General features: G+C 42.1%; 1 protein-coding gene across 5 annotated transcripts in view; it reads right to left on the reverse strand.

Moving 5' to 3' along the window:
- The window catches only part of larp1 (La ribonucleoprotein 1, translational regulator), a 67,520-nt gene that overhangs the window by 41,899 nt on the left and 3,203 nt on the right, over positions 1 to 22,418 (reverse strand). For 2 of the 5 annotated variants that reach the window (XM_040032326.1, XM_040032324.1), the window contains exon 1: positions 10,100 to 10,827. The exons of 1 other annotated variant lie outside the window; for it this stretch is intronic. In XM_040032326.1, coding sequence (XP_039888260.1) covers positions 10,100 to 10,496 — 397 coding nt within the window. In that variant the 5' untranslated portion in view covers positions 10,497 to 10,827. Of the gene's footprint in view, positions 1 to 10,099; positions 10,829 to 22,418 lie in introns of those variants that run through there. 2 more of the 5 variants (XM_040032327.1, XM_040032325.1) reach the window with 2 other exon arrangements.

Consider the following 22,418-nt stretch of genomic DNA (forward strand, 5'->3'; position numbering starts at 1 on the left):
TCTCTCATTTCACCCACTCCTATGTTTATTCCCCACAGTGCTCACTGAAGGTTGTTGCAGCCTGCTGTGCATGCTGGATTGCCAGAGGCTACCATTAACATTAGCCACTACCAACCAACAGTTCAAATCAGCCATTGTCTCTTAAAGTTTCTCCAGTGGGAGCTTCACATCTGTTCATTTTGTAATTCTAATGCTTTACTGTAATATACACTTAAACTTATTTTGCAGTCAAGTGCTCCAACTTGACAAAACAGATTTCTGCACATTTCTGAAAAGCTCTTCCTCCACATCTCGTCCTCCTTCCCGATCAACAGCCCCAAGAGTGCCTCCCCCCTCCCCATCCTCGCAAACCAAACAACCACTCTACACAACGCACATGCCTCATGGGAATTTGTGTTTGGCCTCCACCTGAATCCTACAGCACGGAGCAGCTTCAGTACCTGCCCTAAGATCCCACGGGGGCTCTCTTGGTGAATCCTATAAATAAACTTTATGCCACGTCGGCTCTGCAGTCTTATACAAACACAGTCGCAGCGTTGGGAAACGGGCCCATTCCTCAGCCAAACGCTGGGGGTTTTTTGTGGTCTGAATCACACAGGTTTTTCCTCCACTCCCACATGTGTTGTATCATGATTTCGAGGTTGTACATTCAAAAGATTTGTTATTTTGACTCCATATTTGGCTTCTGGAATTTCCCCCATAACTGTCACATTCTTGATATATGGAAAAAAAAAAAAAAAAAAAAAAAAAAGTGTTGAACATAGAATCCCCATTATGATTTCTTTAATTAAAATAAATCCTGGCAGATCTTGTTTAAATGTTTGAGACACACCACATTTCCCCCAAAAGGCACCGAGGACAGCAAACAACCATCACTGGTTGGATAAAACAATAATCACCTTTAAAAAAAAAAAAAAAAAAAAAAAAAAAATCACCAAACACTGGTCACAGCCAACATCTCAAGTTATGAGTGTGACACTTTCTCTTGAGTTTCCTCTACTCACTGTTGCAGTCTGAATTGTTAACAGAGCGGAGTAACCACTGAGGAGGGAAGCCTTTCTGCATGCAAGAACCAAATATGGAGGAAACGCGTACAATCTCAGCGCATGCGCAGTCGAAGACTCCCTCTGAAGTCACGTGATCTGTAGGGTGATGACATCACAAGCTCACATGGAGTAAAAAGACTAGGAGATGTCTCGCTCAGTATTCTGTGCTGCATTCGCAGCCAGCACAGAGACACACATCAAATGAAGCGACCCGGGCTCCAACTTCACCTCAGATGTGGAAAGAGTTCAAGTTAAGAATAAGATGAAAACTGTCCAATCGCCAGAGTCACATACAGGCAGGACAGTGGTGACAGATGGTGGTGATAAACAGTAGGCAGAGCGAAGAACACATGACTTAAAGCTTCAACAATTTTTAAATGAACTAAAAACAAAGCTGCAAAACTGTAACAGAGTATCCACAGTATCCCGAAGGGTGATGATCAGCTATGATGAAGGGCTGAACAATTATACCAACTTCAACTGCTTAAAAAGCTGTGGCCACTTTATGAGTGCCTGACAACGATTTCTACATCTCAATACACCGTGTACAGTACTTGAGACACCCCACATTTCTTTACTTTTTTCCCCCCTTTCAAGGAGTGAGACTTTCTTATTGTTTTAAACGTGTGCTTCAGCAATATTTCTCCATGCTATCTAAAGGTATTCAGATACTTTTCCTTTAGATATCAGCCTTTTCAGTCCACTTCCTCTGCCTAACGTCTTGCACAAAACTGCCCTATTGATATGTTCCAGATTAAATTGGAATTTCTGAGTTTCCAGTCAAAAGTTTCATCTGGAATGCCCCCCCCCCCACTTCTGGATTTTGCCACTCAGAATTTAGGAGCAGCCCCACCAACCCGGGGTTAACAATCCAAGATGGCAGCAGCAAAATGAATCTTAAATAAATAAACTGCCACCATTGTGCATTTGTGAGTCGCTAAAAAAAAAAAGCAATACGCACAGCAAGATCCATGAATATGCTGCAAAACAAAATTATGTTGCTTCTTAGCAAGGCAGAACCATTGCTTTATCGACTTTCCTACAGGAACGTACCGAGTTCCGACATGCAAGACTTCCAATGTAACTGGAACTGCATATGAATAATTACAACATAAAAAAGGCACCTAAGTCAGTCGATGAACCAACGTTACAAGGAAATTTAAAGTATCTTCAGACACTGAATCTACCAAATAAATAAATAAAAATACGAAACAGTCTGACAGGGACAAAATTAATAAAAATACAGGGCTACAGTCATTTTCCATTTTCCTAGCAAAATATAAAAAAAAAAAATGGTTAATCGTCCAAGGCTTCACAGAACTATAAATGCCAAAAGTGATTCAACATTTGCATGAACATTACCACAATTATTTCCCCCCCATTATGTACACACTTCATAACAAAGGAATAAGATGAAATATAACTGGCACCCACCCACCCTTCAAGCCAATAAATTAAAAAATAAATAAATAAATAAATAAATAAAAAAATAAAAAAATACAGAGGAGCCAAGTCATATTTTAACGTGCCACCAATTGGACACGTCCTCGATATAAACTGTCCACACCCGAACCTTCTTGGAGGGATGTGCCTTTATCACAGAGTCCAGACGCAAGCCGGTGATAGATAAAAGTAACTCGAGCTGGACAACCTAAGAGAGGGACTATAGTTTGTATGTGACACGCGTGTAGTGTGTGGGGAGAAGTGCAGTACAGTGAGTACAATAAACACTAGGCTGCTACCTAGCTTAGCAATGCTACACTTTGTGAACAAGCAATGATGTTCTCAGTTTTGATATCTGGCACTTTTAAAAAGTTTTTTTTAAGAAAAAAAACAAACAAACAAACAACAACACAGGATTGGTTATGTTGAGACTTCCATTTTCAACTTTTGGTTGTAATTCCTTCTTCCTACAGAACAGTGTAAAACTGTGCATTACATCCTACTCGTAGCCCAAGAGCACACATGTTAAAATGGCTCATTATGCAGTGGCATTAAAGCGGGAAAAGCAGAAACTCCTAAAATTAGAGACACTGTTATGCATTTCAAATATAAACATTTTTGCCAGTCAACTCATTATTTGACTATGACAGTAATGAAATCTTCAGAGAAAAAAAAAAAAAAAAAAAAGGAAAACTCAGCAGCACCAGAGCATTGAGATGCTTCTGTAGGTTCAACAGAAGCTCACAGAAGCTATCAAATTTCCCCCCTAACCTCCAACACAGTCTCATTTACACAAGCCAACCAGTCAGCTGAGCTGCCATTAGCACATTAAGGACCCATTCAGCAGCTGAAGCATGGTGGCAGCCTGGTCTGCAGCTGTAGTTCCATTTTACCCATTCAACTGTTAACACTCGTTCAGGGATGGCGACCTTCGCTTGGTCCCGACACCTCGTAAAACCCGCCAACAAACAGATCCGTGGTGTGTGACGACACAAGAAGGAGAGTTGGAGGGGGGCTCTTCACTAGTGACATCAAAGATGACAACGAGAGCTACGGGCTGGGACAAATGCAGGAGAAAACAGAGTTGTCCATGCTAATTTTAAAACAGCAACCCCCTACAAAGTGCTGAGCAGCTCTGAATATCCACAGACTACCAGAGTACTTCAGATTTACAACTGAGAGGTGAGATGAAAACCATACCATGCTACAGAAACAAAAACAGCACATAATCTTATACAAATAGTGTGCTAAAAATAAACAATCTAAAGTGGTGACAATAGAAAGTAAATAAACTAAAGGCATGTGATGCAAATTATAAAGAGAAGACAGTTTAACTGCCTTCCTCTACTCAAAGGTTTCTGTACGTGCTATAGGAATGCTAATGCACTGAGCTCAATCTATATTTGCATGTATTCTGTAGATCTGCCGATTGTTTCCGACTCCCCAGCCAAGCTAAGGTCACACCTCAGCTGACAATTACCACAACAGCAAAAAGAAAATAACACTTTAAATCATTTAGGCGCTTTGAGCTGAAAAATGTATAAATCACCTCAAAAATTGTGGCTGTGTACACCAATGTCTGCACTAAACCACAACTCTCCAGGTTATACTTTTAAATGTGCCAATTCTCAAAAACACAAGAACACTTGAGTAATTAAGGACAATTCAAGACTATGATTAGCTGGTATGTGCATGTTAGCATGACTTCATCACACAACACAGCAGATGCACAGCACCTCCAGTCCTACTACAACTACGTTTAACTGGAAATAGGTAAATGGAACGCAACATTACACCCACACAAAACTCCCGAGTGAAGAAAAACACCAACTCCTGATCTCTAAATGAGAGAGAGTCATATCAATGTTAGGGAGATCCACAACGAGTCAGCCCTGTTACTGTTTCGACACCATTAGCCAACACTGAATTCCCAACAGATGACAGTGTCTCTCTTCCATCTGTGAAGTTGTAAATTTGAAGCTCAATTACAGACGAGTATACCAACATAACCATGCTACCCATCCAAATTGTAGCTCAGGGAGTGGACGCAATGTTAGGTACAACACAAAGTGCAACACATTAAAGCAACATTTAATACACTTTGATTATTAGAGAGCATTAACCTTAAATACACACGAAATATTTGCATTACCAAAGTTTAGCCATTAGTCCGCCCTCAGTTTATTGTTTTCTGACTTTTAGACTAGACTAACTACCAGGAACATCCATACTGAACGTTTTGAATCTGTTATTGCCAATCACATTAAAATTATGTAGTGACCCAAAGAATAAGACTGGATACAAGTGGTGGAAATTAATTTCCTCTAAAGGGTGTCTGGCTGTTCGGGAAGGGCTCAGTGTAGAACAACTCCTGCATATTGAAAGGAGTGAGTTGCGGTGGTTCAGGTACCTGGCTAAGATGCCTCTTAGATGAAGTGTTTCATATATGTCCTGCTAGGCGGCGGCCCAGGGCAAACCTAGTATACACTGGAGAGATTACAGAGGAGCTGAAGAAGAAAAGCTAAAAGAGAAGGTGGCTAAGTCAGGTCTGGGCTTCTCTGCTTAGAGTGCTGCTATTATGACCGTTGAAAACAATGGATGGATGGTTGAAACACTAAAGTCATGGTAAATAACTGGAGTGAAATCTCTCCAGAAAACAGCCCGGGTACTGCAAACTAAACTTGTTTAATTTTATTAGTACCAGAAGCAACACCCACAGAGACAGAACAGAGCAGTGAGGTGTTGTAGGAGGACAGGAAACTGAGTGGTTTAGCCAAAGTGGCTGCACTTTGCTCCTAATTACAAATCTTTTATGCACTGGACATTGGTCAGCTCTCTATATCACCTTGTTTTTAGCTAATTGATTTTTGTTATCACCAAAACTACTTTGAAAATTAGCTGGAAAACGCTTTTTTTGTTTAATTGCCCTACTTTGCCTGAGAAAGACACACAAAACATACTACAGATGTTAAAGAAATCTAAAGGTCATCAGCTTCAGCTTCTAGGTCAGACCTCTCTCAGTAATAGTGAAGGTAGACTGGATTTTTTTAAATGTACTTTGCTGAAGTGGAAAAAAGTAAACAGGACAGGAAGTAGAAACAAAACAGCTCATGGGGTTGGCAGGGCTGACAACTGCAAGCCACAAAGTTATCGCACCCCTCACTCTCACCTGGTTTTGTTAAATTTCCTACAGGCAGCAGTGGTGGGGTACACATGCAAACGGAGCTTTCATCGTTTCACAGTTTAAAATATTGCATCGACCAACTACTTTGTGACAAAAATCAAATATAATCAGCTGTCTGTGAAGATTCTCCACCCACAAATGAACTACAACTCCACCCCGTCTTGTACTGCAGTCTTTGTTAAGCCACAGAGTTTCTTGTAATGGCTCAACCCCGTCACCCGTCACTAGAAAAGAGCCCATCAGCATGAAGTCCATGGCAGTGGAGTCAGACTACGTCAAACTCAAACGAGGATACGATCCTTGTTTGATGAGCAGCTTAAATTTATTAAGGACCAATATTGGTACCTGGTCATTTATTTGTCTAGTAGGAAAGAAGAGACAGGAAGCTCTGATTTTTGCGCTACCAGTAAAAATCAACTGAGGATGGTGGTGTTTCATCAAGTGGATAACAGATGCTAAAATCAGATGCCACACACATACACAACACTGGCACAGTCCCCCCCTGCTCCACAAAGAAAGTGAAGGAGATCAAGATATAGTGTACCCTGTGGGAGTTTTGACTTCCAGTAGGTCTACAGAGCAGTTGTGTCATGCATGTGGACAAAAAAAACAAACAAACATACAAACTTCTCCTAAAGACATGCCAAAGGCACTGAAAAGCATTGGTGCAATTAAGGAAATCCCAAAAAGTTGATTCTGTTCATCTGGACACACCAAATCACTTGGATGAGTGCCGAAACATTTCTCCCACTGAAAACGCAACATCCAAATGAACAGAATCAACTTTCTGGGAAGTCTCAATTTAAATATACTCAACAAGCCATTGTTGGAAATGATTGATGATAAAGGAAATGCTTTAAACATTTGCCATATCTTAAGGAGCCCAAGAAAGTGCTTTGGTACACAACACCAGATGTAAACATAATTTGTGTGCTCATGGTAACTCCACAGTGCACCTTTAAGCCTGTGGTCATTACTCTTTACACGCCAGCCTGGGGGAAACTGGTGTGGTGTGCTTGTGGTGGTTTGGGGAGTAAACATGAAGCCACACTCCCTGAAGAACAGCCCCACTCATGTTTACTACAAATATTAACAGTCTTACACTGAAGCTAACAAATAAAAACTACGCTTTACTAATTTTGATCCATCATCTCTGAACAGAAAGGTTACACATGCCTTTAAATTTCCAACCAGAGTGTCGTCTCGTATTTTCTCGAGGATAGCAAATTCAAAGGTCTGATAAGAATGTCCTCTCTGAACTCTGTACGATGACATGGAGCAACTACCCATCCAGGTCCTTACTGGGTCAAACATTTTATCTCTCAATCCTGTTAAATGTTCATAATGAGTCAGCTGATGATCTGTCTTTTAAATGGTGGATGGTAATGGTAATTATGACTGTATATGTAACAGGATTTATGTTATGCTACTTTGCACACATTAGGTGTGGTTAGAAAACTCCAGGTAAACTTGACATTAATATGCAACCAAATCAGTCTGAACCATGGGGAAAAAAATTTATATATCTTGTCGAAATCCGCTTTTAACATATAGCAACATACTCCCACTGTGACATGTGGATAACCATTCCCAGTCATGCAGGTTCTAGCTTTATCCATAACAGAATTCCAGGATCTTGTTCAAGGACACACAGAGTACAAATGGCTGATTAGAAACTCCAGTGTGATCGCTTACAGGGTTTTAAACTCCATTTCCACCTTCTGTCTTACCAATTTCCATGACGGAGGGGATCTTAGTTTCCCTAAATGATCACTTGAAACTAATCATAAGCCTACTTCTATTAGCTTTTTAAGGTGACACTGATGCAAAGCCAGACCAACATAAAGGTTTGCCAGGGTTTGGCAAAGTAACATCGGTTCAACAGCCATCAGAGATGGCCAAAAAACACCCACAAGCATCCCCTGGCTATTTAAAATATCCCACTTACAGAACTCCACTTAAGAGCAGGATTATTCCCACCAATGACCCTGACTAGCTAAGGAGCAAAATCTTGACTTATTGTTTTGTTTTGTTTTTTAAATCAAAACTCTACCGTTTTATGTCAGGAATTTGTCTGTGTGGTGGATCAAACTGAGCCAAAAGTTCTGGAACCACACAACCACAAAGACTTATTTTATCATTTCTTCAATTAATATAAAATAGCTTATTTGGACCAAATTCAGTTCTTGTGAAACATCTGAGTCGTAAACATCATATATGTGTGTTATTAAAACTATTTTGCAAAAGCAAACACTTGTATGTTGACATATTTTATGCTAAACTTTCTCACAAAAAAAAAGTTTGTTTTGTACATATTCCTTGTGTGCTCTCATTCTTCTTGGCTTTTACCTGGGACCTGTGTGCAAAAATTAGTTTCACTTCTTGCGAATGAACGTGTTGGAATTACAAAAAACACAGAAGAATTAAAAATTCCTCATGGTAGACATATTTCTATATCACTGCCCAACCCAAAACCATGGTTTACCTACATACCCAAAAAATGAAATCTATTTTCAGGGAACTGCTCATAAGTCATGGAGACAAAAACCTGTGACTAGAACTTCCCAGCAACACTGGTAGTGGCCTTGAATCATAAGTAAACAAGAAAACAAAAAGGTTTAGAGCCACTGCCTCAAAAAGTCAACCAGCAAACCGGTTTCAATCAGGATAAAGAAGGGGTGGAGGGGGGCAATGCTGCCTGGCAAGCTACAAACTGGCTCTTCATGTGCTGATGTGACAGATTTAGGAGCAAGCAGCAATCCAATCCACCCTGAGTACAGGCTGAAGTCTGCATGAGTTACACACGCTTTCAGCTCTTGTGCAAACAAAGACTCGGACCTGACTGAGCGGCTGCAACACAGCCGGCGTGCAGGAAATCACACATTGCTGTGAGACATGAAAACCACGTTGCTTTAACAGGACAGGGAACTGTCCCCTACATGTGCATCACCAATTATCACTCCACCTGATAGATTATCGACAAGCGGTGTGGATTCTGGGGCAACTTCGTGTGAATTGTTACAGACAAAAATATAATAGTAATCCGTTTTCTAGATCACTGATCGATAAGATAAAATCCACGATGAAATCTGCCTGCTAGCTTCCAAGCTAACGACACCTAGCAGGGTGGAGGAGCAGACTAGGTACCGGGTTTTGCTCTGACAACACATGTACGACGTGACAACCGGCTTCTTTACCACGAAAACCCCCGGACCGCCTCAGGTAAGACCGCCACATGCGACATCTGCCCTCTAATGCAGCGAAGTCACCCAAGCAGCCAGCTAGCTAGCTAACAGCTCTCATGCCTTTCTCTAGGGGAACACGTGGAGTGAACACGTGACGTCTCACAACAAACATGCACGTTTTTAGAGCTTAAACCACCAAATGTTTCAGGTTTGACAAGAATTTTAGCACCGAGGAGGGCTTTCTAAACGACTGAGAGGCTGACGTGTTTTACACGGGCTGATCGGAAGCGAGTATTAGCCACATGGGAGCTAGGCTAACATCTGAATGAGAAGGGCCCGGCGAAGGACTAGGCCAAAAAGGGAGTCCGTGTGCTATTGTTAGCCGGCTAAGCTGCTACACAACCGAGCATACTCGTGCCTTTAATGCTAATTGATGCAATGCGAGAGACATGGGCGGATGTCTCGATCGACTGATGCGGTTGATGCTGTGTCGAAACCGGTCCCAAAAGCAAACAGTAGTAAATACTGGTTTAAATATTTGGCAAGCTTGGTGTGTGTCAGCAGAGCACAGATGTGGCTGTATGCAAGGGTGGGTGTCAGCAGAAGAAGGGGGAGGGAGATCATCAAGACAGGGGAGCTTCTTTCTTCTCCTCCTAACTTGAAAGTTTAAAGTCTATGCAAGCAAGCATGCACGATGACATTGCTAAAAAATTAATACGCTCTTTCTCCTAAAAAGCCCCAAGAAAGAGACACCAAAACTCTCAAGTAAAAGAAAATGCACGACCTGATGACACACCAGTGAGCAACTTCACAACCTTTGCACCACAACACACAGTGCCCATAAAACGTCCACGCAAGTGAAGGGCTATCTGGGGTACCGGATCCCTGAACTGCACCTTTAAATTTCAGAAAAGCTGCAGGCACTTTGGAGCACCTTTACTTTTTTTTGGGAAGGGTGTGCTCACTTGTGCAATCAGCCACCCATGTTCCCCCAAGAATAGCCTTCACTATGAGGTGGTGGTGGTGGAGGGAGGGCTTTAACTCCAAATATAACCAGCCTGCAAAATACCACAGTTAGAGCTTGTTCATCAATTCTGTTGCCTCTCTTTTTTCCTTTCTTTTTGGTTCAATAAATCACCCCCATGACTCCCCCTGTGCAAGCAGGACGACCACACCTGTGCAGGCAGACACTAAACACAACACTGACAGCCAGTAAATCAACACGTAGGGAGGGTACAGACCGTGGTGTGCTTGTCCATTCACGCTGACCACGGTCACAGCATTCATTTTCCTCGTCCACGGGTTCACCTTGGGCGGGGGAGCTTCAGTAAACTCCTTTTTGTTGCCACCGCCGCCTTTAACTCCCTCCTCGCTTAGCTTGTCTTCGCTGTCACAGCCGCCTTTGCTCTCCTCTGTCGCCCGCTTGGAGGTCTGCTCCTCCGAGCCGGTGGTCCCTCCCTGTCCTGGACTGCTGCTGCCGCCTCCGCCGCTCCCCTGATCGGCGACACCCGTCTGCCGCTTAGCCCCGTCGCCCCGGCCGCTCGCCTCCTCCTTAGGCTCACTGCGGATCACTTTACCGTGCTCCTTCGCTTGAGCAAGCGGGTTGCCGGGTAGGAGAGCCTCCACCTGAGTGGCCATTTCCCACCACCGTCTTTCTTCCCCCCTCAGGATTACCAGTCCTCCCCCCCGGCCCGAATTCGCCTTCAATTTCAGGGAAACGTGAAGTTTTTCCGCAGAGTCTACCGCCTCTGTGTCGCTCCGAGACAAAAAGAGCTTCAGTCCACGACGCGGAGCAGTCAGCGCCGAGTTAGAGCATATACAAAAACCCAAGAAACGTCTCCGGGGCCTCTCAGGATTACAACCTTATCTCCACCACTAGTAGCAACATGGATGATCCCCACCACGCGATAGAAAGGTGCGCGCACGTACAGTGTGGAGGGGGAGGAGACACGTAAAACGCAGGGAGCGCGCTTTTGGGTCAGGTCGACGTGCTGCTTTCATGCGCTTCCTCGTCATAAAACCTCTTAATTTCCAATTTGGGAAGTCGTAAAGTGGCTCTTTGTCGGGCGCATTCAAGTGCGATCAGTAACGAAATGTATCACTGAGTCACGCTGTGTGTTTTGGACGAAGTTAGCTGTTGAAACCAAGGACTCACACCAAAGACAAAGACATTTTTATAAATGAAAAAATAATTAATCATTTTAATGCATTTTTTTCCACAATGAAACTGGAATAAAAGTGAAACACATCATTTATATATATTAATGACTTTCACATAACAATTGATTTAACCCGGCTGTCTCAAATTTTGCTGTTGGGGTGTGACTCAGCATGTAAGCCCACCATGCATGAAGTTACAATATAGGAATAACCAATCAAATGCTCCAAAAAGGTTTCCCATCATGACGTATGACCCTCAATCACATGCTACGTAAAAAAAGCTAGTTAAACACCTGTAATGTTTAAGCTGTATTTAACTAAGTAAAGGAAGCGTGAAGGCAAAATAAAATAACTTAAAATAGCAGTGCCTGTCCCACAGAAAATACTATCAGTGTGAAATGTGTTACAAACATGCAGTCAGCTCTTTTTGAGATGACCAAAAAGTCTGTTTATATTAGGCTACTGTTATTGATTTTATACAATTTTATTAGTAAAAGACAACAATGTTGGATGAGATGTCTTTGAACTTTAGGAGGAAATCCAAGCACCTGTAAAGGTGAGCAATTAATTTTCCCAAGAGGCCACATGCCAACCAGGGACTGTTTTGCAGGGCTGGACTAATGACCTTATAAAGAGATTAAATAAACTTGTGGGGCCTTCCGCAGTTTCTCATGTGGTATCTCGGAAATATGAAGTGCCCACCCCCTGATCCTGGAGGAAACTTGTGCAATTATAACCATTATCACCATCTATCATTCCTTATACCCTCGTCTACATCCATGTCAGATTTTTCCGATAGACGTAAACGCACCACGGATCTTTTGATGACGTCTCGCTCGCTCTTTGGACGTGTCACCGTTTCATCACCTTTACCTCATTGACTTGCTGACCAAAACACAAGCTTATTATTGTAACAAGTAGTTTACAAATACATGTTCGTGGGTACCACGTGGAATTTGTCCTTTTATATGCTTGTATAGATTGTTTTCTCTTTTTTTTTAATTTTAAAGAAAGGAAAAGAAAGAAAAGGAGAAAAAAAGGTGGGCATGCAAACCCCCTTCTCAGAGTTCACACACTATACACACACGTGTGCATACCGGAGCTGCACGTGTGTGCTCCCTCCTGATTCCCCCCCAAAAAACCCAAAAAACAAGCTCTTCCTATGAAGTTTTCTACTTTTACCGAAACACACAGATGTCCCAGTTGACTATGCGTCCGTTGTTCTGCGTGTGTTTGTGTTGTGTCTTTAGCGACATTACGCGTGGCTCAGCATTACAGACCCTTTTTTAGCTGGTCTGGTTGATTATATAATGTGCTACTTGATACTCGGCGTGTGTAAAAGCGAGAGTATGGGAAAGAGGGGACGCGCCTGTGCGTTTGGAGAAAGAAAATGATGACTTATGTTGAACGCAGAGGAAAAGTGGCTGTGCATTAGCAAGCTGTCCCTCAGGCAAATATTCAGTTTACTGAATGCTCCAACATTAGATTAGAGTCAGAGGCTCTGAGATATAAAATAGCAACATAAAAATATTGCATTCAAACTCTATAGTAAAACATTATCTGTGCAGTATACAGTATATGAATATACTAATATAATATATAAGTACAAAAAGCAGTCATGTAGGGCCTGGAAGTACTTTTAGAGTGTTTTTGGACTGTAGAAATATACAAAACCTGGATCAACCCCGGTTTCCACAATAGGACATAATTAAAGTTGATTTACTCTAAAACATTTCTAGTGAATACAATTTTATTTATTTAGTACTGAATCATAACAGTTGTTGCTTCAGAGAACTTTATATTGTAAGGTAAAAGCCCTGCTAAACCACTGAAAACCCCAACAATCAGACGACCCCCTACGAGCAGCAATGGAAAGGGAAAACTCCTTTTTAACAGGAAGAACTCCAAAAGAACTAGAACATTGCATAATACATAAGTTAATGGACGTAAATATCGTATCTATTCGTATTTCTTGTAGCTAAAATGTGAAATGTACAGGACTGAATAATACAATATTTCCTTTTCAAATGTACTCCCTGGTGCGGTGAAGTAGCAAAAAACTAACCTAATACGATACATATAATATAAAAGTGATACAGTGCAAAATACCATTTAAATTATAAATTCTGTACACTGTAAAATAAACATATAAAAGTACAATTCTGTGAAAAATTCTCGAGCCACAACTCATGTTGTTATATTCTGCTTTTAAGGAGCAAGACTTTCTTGTAATCTTTTGAGCAATAGTTCTACAGGCTTTCTGAAGGTCAGTTTTTCTTTGGACATTTGCTGTTTTTTCACTTATTTTCAGCCCACTCCTTACACCTGACTATTTTCAGATGAATGTTTTTGTCTTAAGCCACTAAAGACTGACCTATGAATCATTCGAGCACAAAAAAGGCACCTAACTCAAGGAAAACCAGTGTTGTGTCTGCACAACAGGCAACTTAACAAAGAAACATTTTTACATTGTATCTTTAGAAACTGTGTTACCAGCAGCTTGCCACAAAAACATAATGAACAACGCCAAATAAAACACAGTTTGGCAAGCATAAAATAGTATTTTTTTTAAGCAACAAGTTGATTCTCAAAGAGCTCTTAGCTCAAAAGTTCACATATCTGGGTATGATGTGCACAGTGTCCTTAAAAAATTGAGGAAATTGGAAAAGTGGAGGAAAAAAGAAAAGATGGTAGGCCCAAAAAATGTCTACAGCAGATGAACGGTATATTTGTTATATTGCAAAATCTATCAAAAAAAACAAACAAACAACAACAACCAACAAATTGCAAAACAAAAAATAAATGAAGGGTTTAAAAAACAGCAAAAGTAAATCTGAGTTAGCTCATTCTTGATTCATGGAAAAACGCTTTCCAAATAAATATTGCAATCACCAGCTCTACTAAAACACTAACTTCACCAGCTTCACAAAGTGTTTAAAAATAAAACATATGTTATGTGTTACAAAGCATTTATAAAAAAAATTTGACACATCAGCCCAGGAGCTGTAGTTGTTGTACTCAACCAACAGGATTCCTGGAGTGTTTTCTGAGTAAAGCCAGAACTATGCTGTCAGCCAGCACTGATCATGGCATGCACAGACTTCCTCTTAGCCTACTAATGGCTGCATTATTATGAAGGGCGTAGCATCAGTTGTTATATTTGAATGACGGGTGTGTGCAAGAGATAACAGTTCTGTGACAAGAGAAAGTAATGAGAAAAAAAAAGTTTGGTTTGATTTAAATTACACCAACCATATGAATGAATTCACACCCATCACATTCCTGCACGCACATTCTCCAGCTTCCTTAAAGCGGGATGGTCCTGACTACTGAGATCAATAAAAACTGACAGGTCTCTTTAAAGCTAGCACCACTGATTCTGCAGCATTCATATAGCCATAAATAGTATGCTATTTTTAAACCGACCCAGTAGCAAAGTGACCTCACTGCAAAGAAACCAACTACACGTTCATTTTTAACATTAGACTCTCTCCCAAATCCTCTATTAGGGATGAATTTTCATCTAAGCTGCCAACATTGTTGTGTTTTTTTCAGTCAGTGCTTCACCACAAGGAATGCTTTAAAGTTAAAAATAAAAATAAATGCTTAGTGGAAGAGTATTAATTAGTAGCTGTTACACCAGTACCAATTTGTGATACCAAAACTGTGAAAACTCAGACACCAGCTTATGTAGACCTAAATCTCCCACGTGAATGAGGGCATGGTGGACAAAACTGGACCAGCTGCTTTTCTCTAGCTGTTATCCACATTATAATCATATAACTGTCATAAAAGTCAGTGTTCCTGCTTTAGTCCTGTCAGAACACAATGTGTTTAAAAAGTGTGTTCAGGTATGTTAATTAATAAAATACTTTCTTTATTCATAGAGTTGAATATGAATGTTTCCAGCAATACATTTTTTAAAATAAGGAACATTAAAGGTACAGTGTGCAAAAATCTCACCACTAGATGTCACTAGATTGCAGGTTGCAGTCGATTGGATTCTGTTTTCTTAACCCTTCCAATTAAAGTGCAGAATCCTGGGTAAGGTGGCCACCGTTCTTCTGTAGTGAGTGTGGGCTGTCAGGCCACTCTTTACCTCAGCTGTCAAAATGTGTCCACATCTATTTACTTTGCAGGAGGTTGTAAAACTATTGTGTTGATGAGCCAGGGACGTTCGCTTCTGTCTGATGACAGCAATACTGAAATGAGTTGTCGAGGATATCCTGAAGTTTCCTGTCAGTAAGCATCACTGTTTTTGCTACTGTTAGCCAGCGTTTGTGAAACTATCTTTGAAGTGGATTTAACATTTTTGGACTCTCTCATGTCTTTTGTCTTCTTCCTCTCACCCCAACTGTTTGCCCTGAGCCTGGTTCTGCTGGAGGTTTCTTCCTGTTAAAAGGGAGTTTTTCCTTCCCACTTTCTCAAAAGTGCTTACTTGTAGGGGGTCATATGAATGTTGGGTTTTTATCTGTATGTATTATTGTACGGTCTACCTTAGAATATAAAGCGCCTTGAGACGACTGTTGTTGTGATTTGGCGCTGTGTAAATAAATTGAATTGATTTATATGAGAGGGAATAAACCCTAATACAATGTGAGAACGTAATCAAACTGTTCATCAGAGGGAAAATGTGATTTTTGGGACACTCAGGTCTAACATTAGCACAATGTTAGCTGATAACCAGCTGTGTTGATGTTTAGCCAGTTTGTTGTCAGCTTTGCGCAGAAGAGATGGCCACATGTCTAATCTGCTGTCAATAAGTAATTGTAACAATACTGAAAATAAATAAGCATGTTTTGTGCAAGTTTGTGTGTGTCACAGCCCTGACTTCAGTTTAGGAGACGAGGAATGAGGTGAGGAGAGGTCATTTAGATATCAACAAAAGTGATAATATTTAGCAAAAATGAAAAGTGAACTCCGGCAGCATTATACATAATTTCACTTTTAATATATGAGCCAAATAATGTGCAATTCCAGTGGCTTTCTCACGTTGCATGTCACAGCATTCAAACAACACAACAGTGTCTGAATGACATAAATGCATCTGCACAGCTGGCTGCAGCCTGTAATGTTGCTTATTCCACAAATGAAAAGCAATAAAAATTGATGACCAAAGGTTTTAATGTGGGGCACTGGGGCGCTTTGTTTACCATCACAATTATAACACTTGGTGGACACTTTCCCAATTTATCTCATAAAGCACGAGACCTAATGAATGTTGTGCAGCAAACTTGGATGAAATCAGCATCTAAAACAAACAGGAAGTAGTTTACCTAAGGTCATCTAAGACCCTCCTGAGACATTAAAATAGAGAGTTTATATTATGAATCTATAAATGAAACGAGGGAGGCAGTGATAATTGAAAAGAAAGGGAGTATGAGGAAAGATCCCCAATTCTTTGAACCATCTCCCTAGAATCATTGGCCTCTGAGAAATAATTTCACCCCAGGCATCTCTTTATCTTTTGTTGTGCAACTCTGGTGTAAACAATGCGACACTTGAAACTGTAATATCTAATCACTGTGTAATTGTAAATGATTGTCTTTGCAGTCATTTTATTATTACACTGACATCATTAATCTCACTTTCTGGTGTCAGGTTTTAACAGTGCAGTGCTAAGCTAAAGCTAACACCACACCGGCTGCCTTTACCCAGTATTTTTCTCGCCAATGTCCGTTCTCTGGCAAACAAAATGGATGAGATACGGCTCTCCATCACTAACAACAGACGGATTATGGACTCAAATGTCATGTTTTTCACCGAAACATGGCTGAACAACAGCTGCCCGGACAATGCTATCGAGTTAGCAGGACGCCACACACACCGAGCCGACAGGCTAGCAGATGACTCCGGCAAGACCAGAGGTGGAGGTTTGTGCATTTATATTAACAATGCTTGGTGCATGAACTCCACTACTACTGAGAGTCACTGCTCACCTAATGCGGAGTTTTTAATGGTCAAATGCAGACCTTATTATCTCCCCAGAGAACTCACCTCTATCATACTCACTGCCGTGTATATACCCCCCGACGCTAATGCTAGGTTGGCCATGAAAGAACTTTCTGCAGCCATTAACAAACACCAGAATAAACACCCCGAGGCTGCTTTTATTGTTGCTGGCGACTTCAACCACACCAACTTAAAGACAGTCCTCCCCAGATTCCACCAACATGTCTCCTGCCACACCAGAGGAGACAAGACTTTAGACCATGTGTATTCCAACCTGGCTGGAGCCTACAAAGCCACACCCCTCCCCCACATTGGACAATCGGACCATCTCTCCCTGTTCCTCACACCTCGGTATTCACCACTCATCCAACGTGTGAAACCTGCTGTGAGAACAATTAAAGTGTGGCCAGAGGGGACAGACGCAGTGCTCCAGGACAGATTTAAAAACACAGACTGGAATATGTTCACCCACACAGACCTGGACCAGTACGCCTCATCTGTACTGGATTACATCTCCAAAACCACAGACAGTGTCACCACCCAGAAACGGATCACCATGTACCCCAACCAGAAGCCTTGGATGAACCGGGATGTTCGTCTCCTCCTGAAGGCCCGCAACACTGCCTTTAGGTCAGGAGATGCACACGCCTACAGCACAGCCAGGGCTAATCTAAAGAAGGGCATCAAAAAAGCCAAACACCATTACAAAAAGAAGGTAGAAGAACACTTCTCCAACTCCAACCCCCGACGCATGTGGCAAGGACTCCAGACCATCACAGACTACAGGACCACCAAACCCTCCCCCGCATCCTCTGATGTCTCCTTCCTCAACGAGCTCAACAACTTTTATGCTCGTTTTGAGCGAGGGAACCCCACAACCACAACCAAAGCAGACATGACGCCAGACCACCAACCTCTGACTCTCTCCCCCACCGATGTAGGAGCGGTGCTGAGCAGGATCAATGTCCACAAGGCTGCAGGTCCTGATGGCATCCCCTGGGCGTGTTCTCAGAGCGTGTTCTGGGGAGCTTGCAGGAGTGCTCACAGACATATTCAATCTGTCCTTGGCCCACGCTGTGGTACCGGCCTGCTTCAAATCCACCTCCATCGTCCCGATACCCAAAAACTCCAACCCATCTTGCCTCAATGATTACCGCCCAGTAGCACTCACCCCCATCATCACTAAGTGCTTAGAGCGACTGGTCCTAGCACACTTCAAATCCTGTCTCCCCCCCACCCTGGACCCCCACCAATTCGCATACCGCCAGAACAGGAGCACAGAGGATGCAGTCTCCATCGCAATGCACTCTGTCCTCTCACACCTGGACAACAACAACACCTACGCCAGAATGCTGTTTATAGACTTCAGTTCAGCATTCAATACAATCCACCCCTCACAACTCATCAGGAAACTGACAGACCTGGGTATCAGTTCCCTCATCTGCAAATGGTTACTGGACTTCCTGACCAACCGCCCCCAACATGTCCGGCTGGATAACCACTGCTCATCTACCATCACAATGAACACCGGTGTACCACAAGGCTGTGTGATGAGCCCTTTCCTCTACTCCCTCTTCACCCACGACTGCAGACCGGCTGATGGTTCCAACACCATCATTAAGTTTGCAGATGACACCACGGTGATTGGCCTCATCAGTGACAACGATGAGGCCGCCTACAGGGAGGAGGTGGATCGTCTGGCTGAGTGGTGCGACAGAAACAACCTGCTGCTTAACACCGAGAAGACCAAGGAGCTCATCGTGGACTACAGGAGGAATGCTGACCCACATCCACCCATCCACATTAAGGGGACGGCTGTGGAGCGTGTGAGCAGCTTCAAGTTCCTGGGAGTCCACATCTCCGAGGATCTCACCTGGACGACCAACTGCTCCAAGCTGGTCAAGAAGGCTCACCAGCGCCTCTTCTTCTTGAGGACTCTGAGGAAGAACCACCTGTCCTCAGACATCCTGGTGAACTTCTATCGCTGCACCATCGAGAGCATCCTGACCAACTGTATAACAGTCTGGTACGGGAACTGCTCTGCCTCGGACCGGAAGGCGTTGCAGAGGGTCGTGAAAACTGCCCAGCGCATCGCCGGAGCACCACTTCCTGCCATAAAAGACATCTACAGGAAGCGGTGTCTGAAAAGGGCTGGGAAAATCATCAAAGACCCCAGTCACCCATCACATGGACTCTTCACCCTCCTGCCCTCTGGGAGGCGCCACAGGAGCCTCCGGACTAAGACCACCAGGTACCGGAACAGCTTCTTCCCCACAGCTGTCAGACTCCTGAACTCTGCCTCCTGACATCTGACCCACGTTAAACTCATGGACTGAACATACACACACCCACAATGGACAACTGTACCCTCAAACACACAATAATAACATGGACTGAACCACCACTCACAACCACTAGCACTTTATATAGCCTCTGTAGAAACTATCTACACCCTCACTTATCTTAACTGCACTACTGTATAGCTCCGTGTAAATAATCATTCTGTACATTTGATAATCTTTAATCCTACAACTGTTTACAACTTGCATAGTTCCCATTTCTGTATAGCTGTATATCTCAGATTCTGTAAAGTTATTTATTTCATATTCTGTATAGTTTTTCATATTTATATCCTGTTCATATCCTGTACATAGCTTGTACTCACTACAGCCTGTACATACTTATAGTTATAGAATATTCACAACATACTTCATACCGTGTACATTATAACATACCATAATAGACCCATTTCTGTAATATACTCACATATCTATATTATTGCTAATATATATTGTAATATATCTATATCACTAAAGCACTTCTGGATGGATGCAAACTGCATTTCGTTGCCCTGTACCTGTGCATGTGCAATGACAATAAAGTTGAATTCTATTCTATTCTATTCTATTCTGATGCTTTTGTGGTTTTGATTGAAAATAGCACATGACACATTAGCATCAGACCTATGTTGATGATACTTCCTAATCTCTCTCTCTCCTCCTCTCTTTTGTCTCTGAAGGGCTACTCAATTCATGACAACAACACAACACACAGCTGAGTAGACATACACAAAATACACAAAATGTGGTAAAAATGTGTGTGACCGATGCTGATGGTGGCTTAGTCTGCTCATTAAGGGATGTGGCTTTCTGAGTGTGACTGTGTTCACCAGCTGTGCTCAGGAGGACTACATACAAAGCATAATTAGTTCAGAGCAGTGTAACGTGGTAGTTTTGTCATTGTCCTCCAGTCCTCCTGTCCTCTCTCGCCCTTTGTTCCTGCACATCCTGCTACTACTTAAGACAGAAGTCGTTCGGTTGTTGCCTGAGTGTTGGATTACCATGTTAGTGAAAAGTGACTCTGTTTTGCTCCACACCTACAACTCACCTGTTTCCTCATCTGCACAGAAACCCTGATGTTATCCTGAGAGCCAGCGATCAACGAATGTGTGGAGGTGAAATTTGACGCTGACCTGTCCTCGACCGAACTCTCAACCTCTGGAAATCCTATTTCGATGTGTGCTCTTTTGCATTTTGGGAATGTGTTTTGCTGCTACAGTTCATGTACATTAAGCTGAAAGCAGGAATTTCTGTTGGTATTATAGGCAAATATGTCACATACCCTCATTGGGCACTTTTTTAGGTACACCATGCTTGTACTGGATTGGTCCCTCTTTTTGCCTCCAAAACTGTTTCAGTTCTTTGTGGTATAGATTAATTTGTCAGAGATCACACAGTTGCTACAAATTTCTGCACATTCATCTCCCATTCCAAAAGAGCAACTCTTGTTTTAAAAAGTGCTCTTTTTGATTGAGATCTGGTAACTCTGGAGGCCATTCGAGTACAGTGAACTCATTGTCATGTTCAAGACACCATTGTGATGATCTGAGGCTTTTGATGACTCGAGGTGGATTATCAGAAGACACAGACACGGTCAGCAACAGTTCTCAAGTAAGCTGTGACATTTAAACAATTTTTAGTTGGTGCTAAGGGCCCCAAGTTTACCAACAAAATATTCCCCATGCCGTCACACCACCATGAGCCCGAACTGCTGATACAAGGCAGGATGGATCCATTCTTTCATGTTTTTTGAGTCAAATACTGATCCTACCATCTGGTTTTTGCAGCAGAAATCAAGATACATAAGACCAGGCAATATGTTTCCAAGTTGCTATTGTCAAATCCTCTGCAAATAGCCTCAGGTTCCTGTTCTTAGCTGACAGGACTGGTACCCAGTCTGGGCCAGTGGTCTTCTGCCGCTGTTGCTCATCTGCTTCAAGGTTCATTCAGAGATGCTCTTCTGCATACCTTTGTTAATACGAGTGGTTATTTAAGTGACCTCTGGCATCATTAAGTCACTCTAATCACCTTTTTTCCTTATTCTGATGCTGTTTGAGCTTCAGCAGGGTCTCTTGATCATGACTGCATGCTTCAAATGCATTGAGTTGCTTCCATGTGATTGGCTGACTACATATTTGCGCTAATGAGTAGTTGAAAACCTGACAAAGTGGCTGGAGAGTGTATTTATTATTGGTCCATGTTTAGTTAGAATTTTAAATTCTGGCTTTTATTATATGTTTGATGATATAAAGTTCTGCTTTTACAAACTTTTAGAGTCTGATGGCAATATTCACGTTATAATGGATGCTATTAGCATTAGCAGTGATCTATCACAGATATACTGATGTTGGCACATGCAGTAGTTCTCTGATTAGCATCAGTAAAGAAACATTGTTTTTTTTTTTTAATTTAACATAACAAAATGCAGAAAAAAATGGCAAAAAAGGTTTTTAGGTTTATCGTTTGTAAATTTGGCATTGTTTTCGTGGTGAAGTGGATCTGAATGCACGGTTTGCAAGTTTCTAAGTAGTTTGTGAAATATATCCTGGACGATAACATACAATGAAGCCATATTTTTCCTTTTGCAATGTAACTCTTAACATGTTGTTCTAAAACATCATGAGAAATATCGAGCAGATATATGAATACTGGAGGTGTTTTTCTCTGAGACACTGGTACTGGCATCTGTCTGAAACATCCAACATGGTTAAATCTCTAACATGTATTTCCACATTGTTAAAAAAGTTACATTAGGAGTAACGCAGTTAGGAGCAGTGACTTAGCTGACTGAAAAGATTGAGGAAGGCACTGACTTTGGAGAATGCTGTGCATAATATAACCTGATCACAGGTCCAGTTCCTTTTCATTATGTTGCTTTCATTCTCAAGTTTTTCCGTCCCCGGGATCAAACCATACATGTCACAATAATGGGGCGATCGTGGACCAAGAGTTGGCAGTTCGTCTTGTAATCGGAAGGTTCGAGCCCCGGCTCGGACAGTCTCGGTCGTTGTGTCTTTGGGCAAGATACTTCACCTGTTGCCTTCAGTTAGGAGCACTACTGGTGGTGGTCAGAGGGCCCGGTGGCTCCAGTGTCCGGCAGCCTCACCTC

This window comes from Simochromis diagramma, unplaced genomic scaffold (genome assembly GCF_900408965.1).
Source record: "Simochromis diagramma unplaced genomic scaffold, fSimDia1.1 OVJJ01000216.1, whole genome shotgun sequence".
Taxonomy (NCBI): Eukaryota; Metazoa; Chordata; class Actinopteri; order Cichliformes; family Cichlidae; genus Simochromis; species Simochromis diagramma.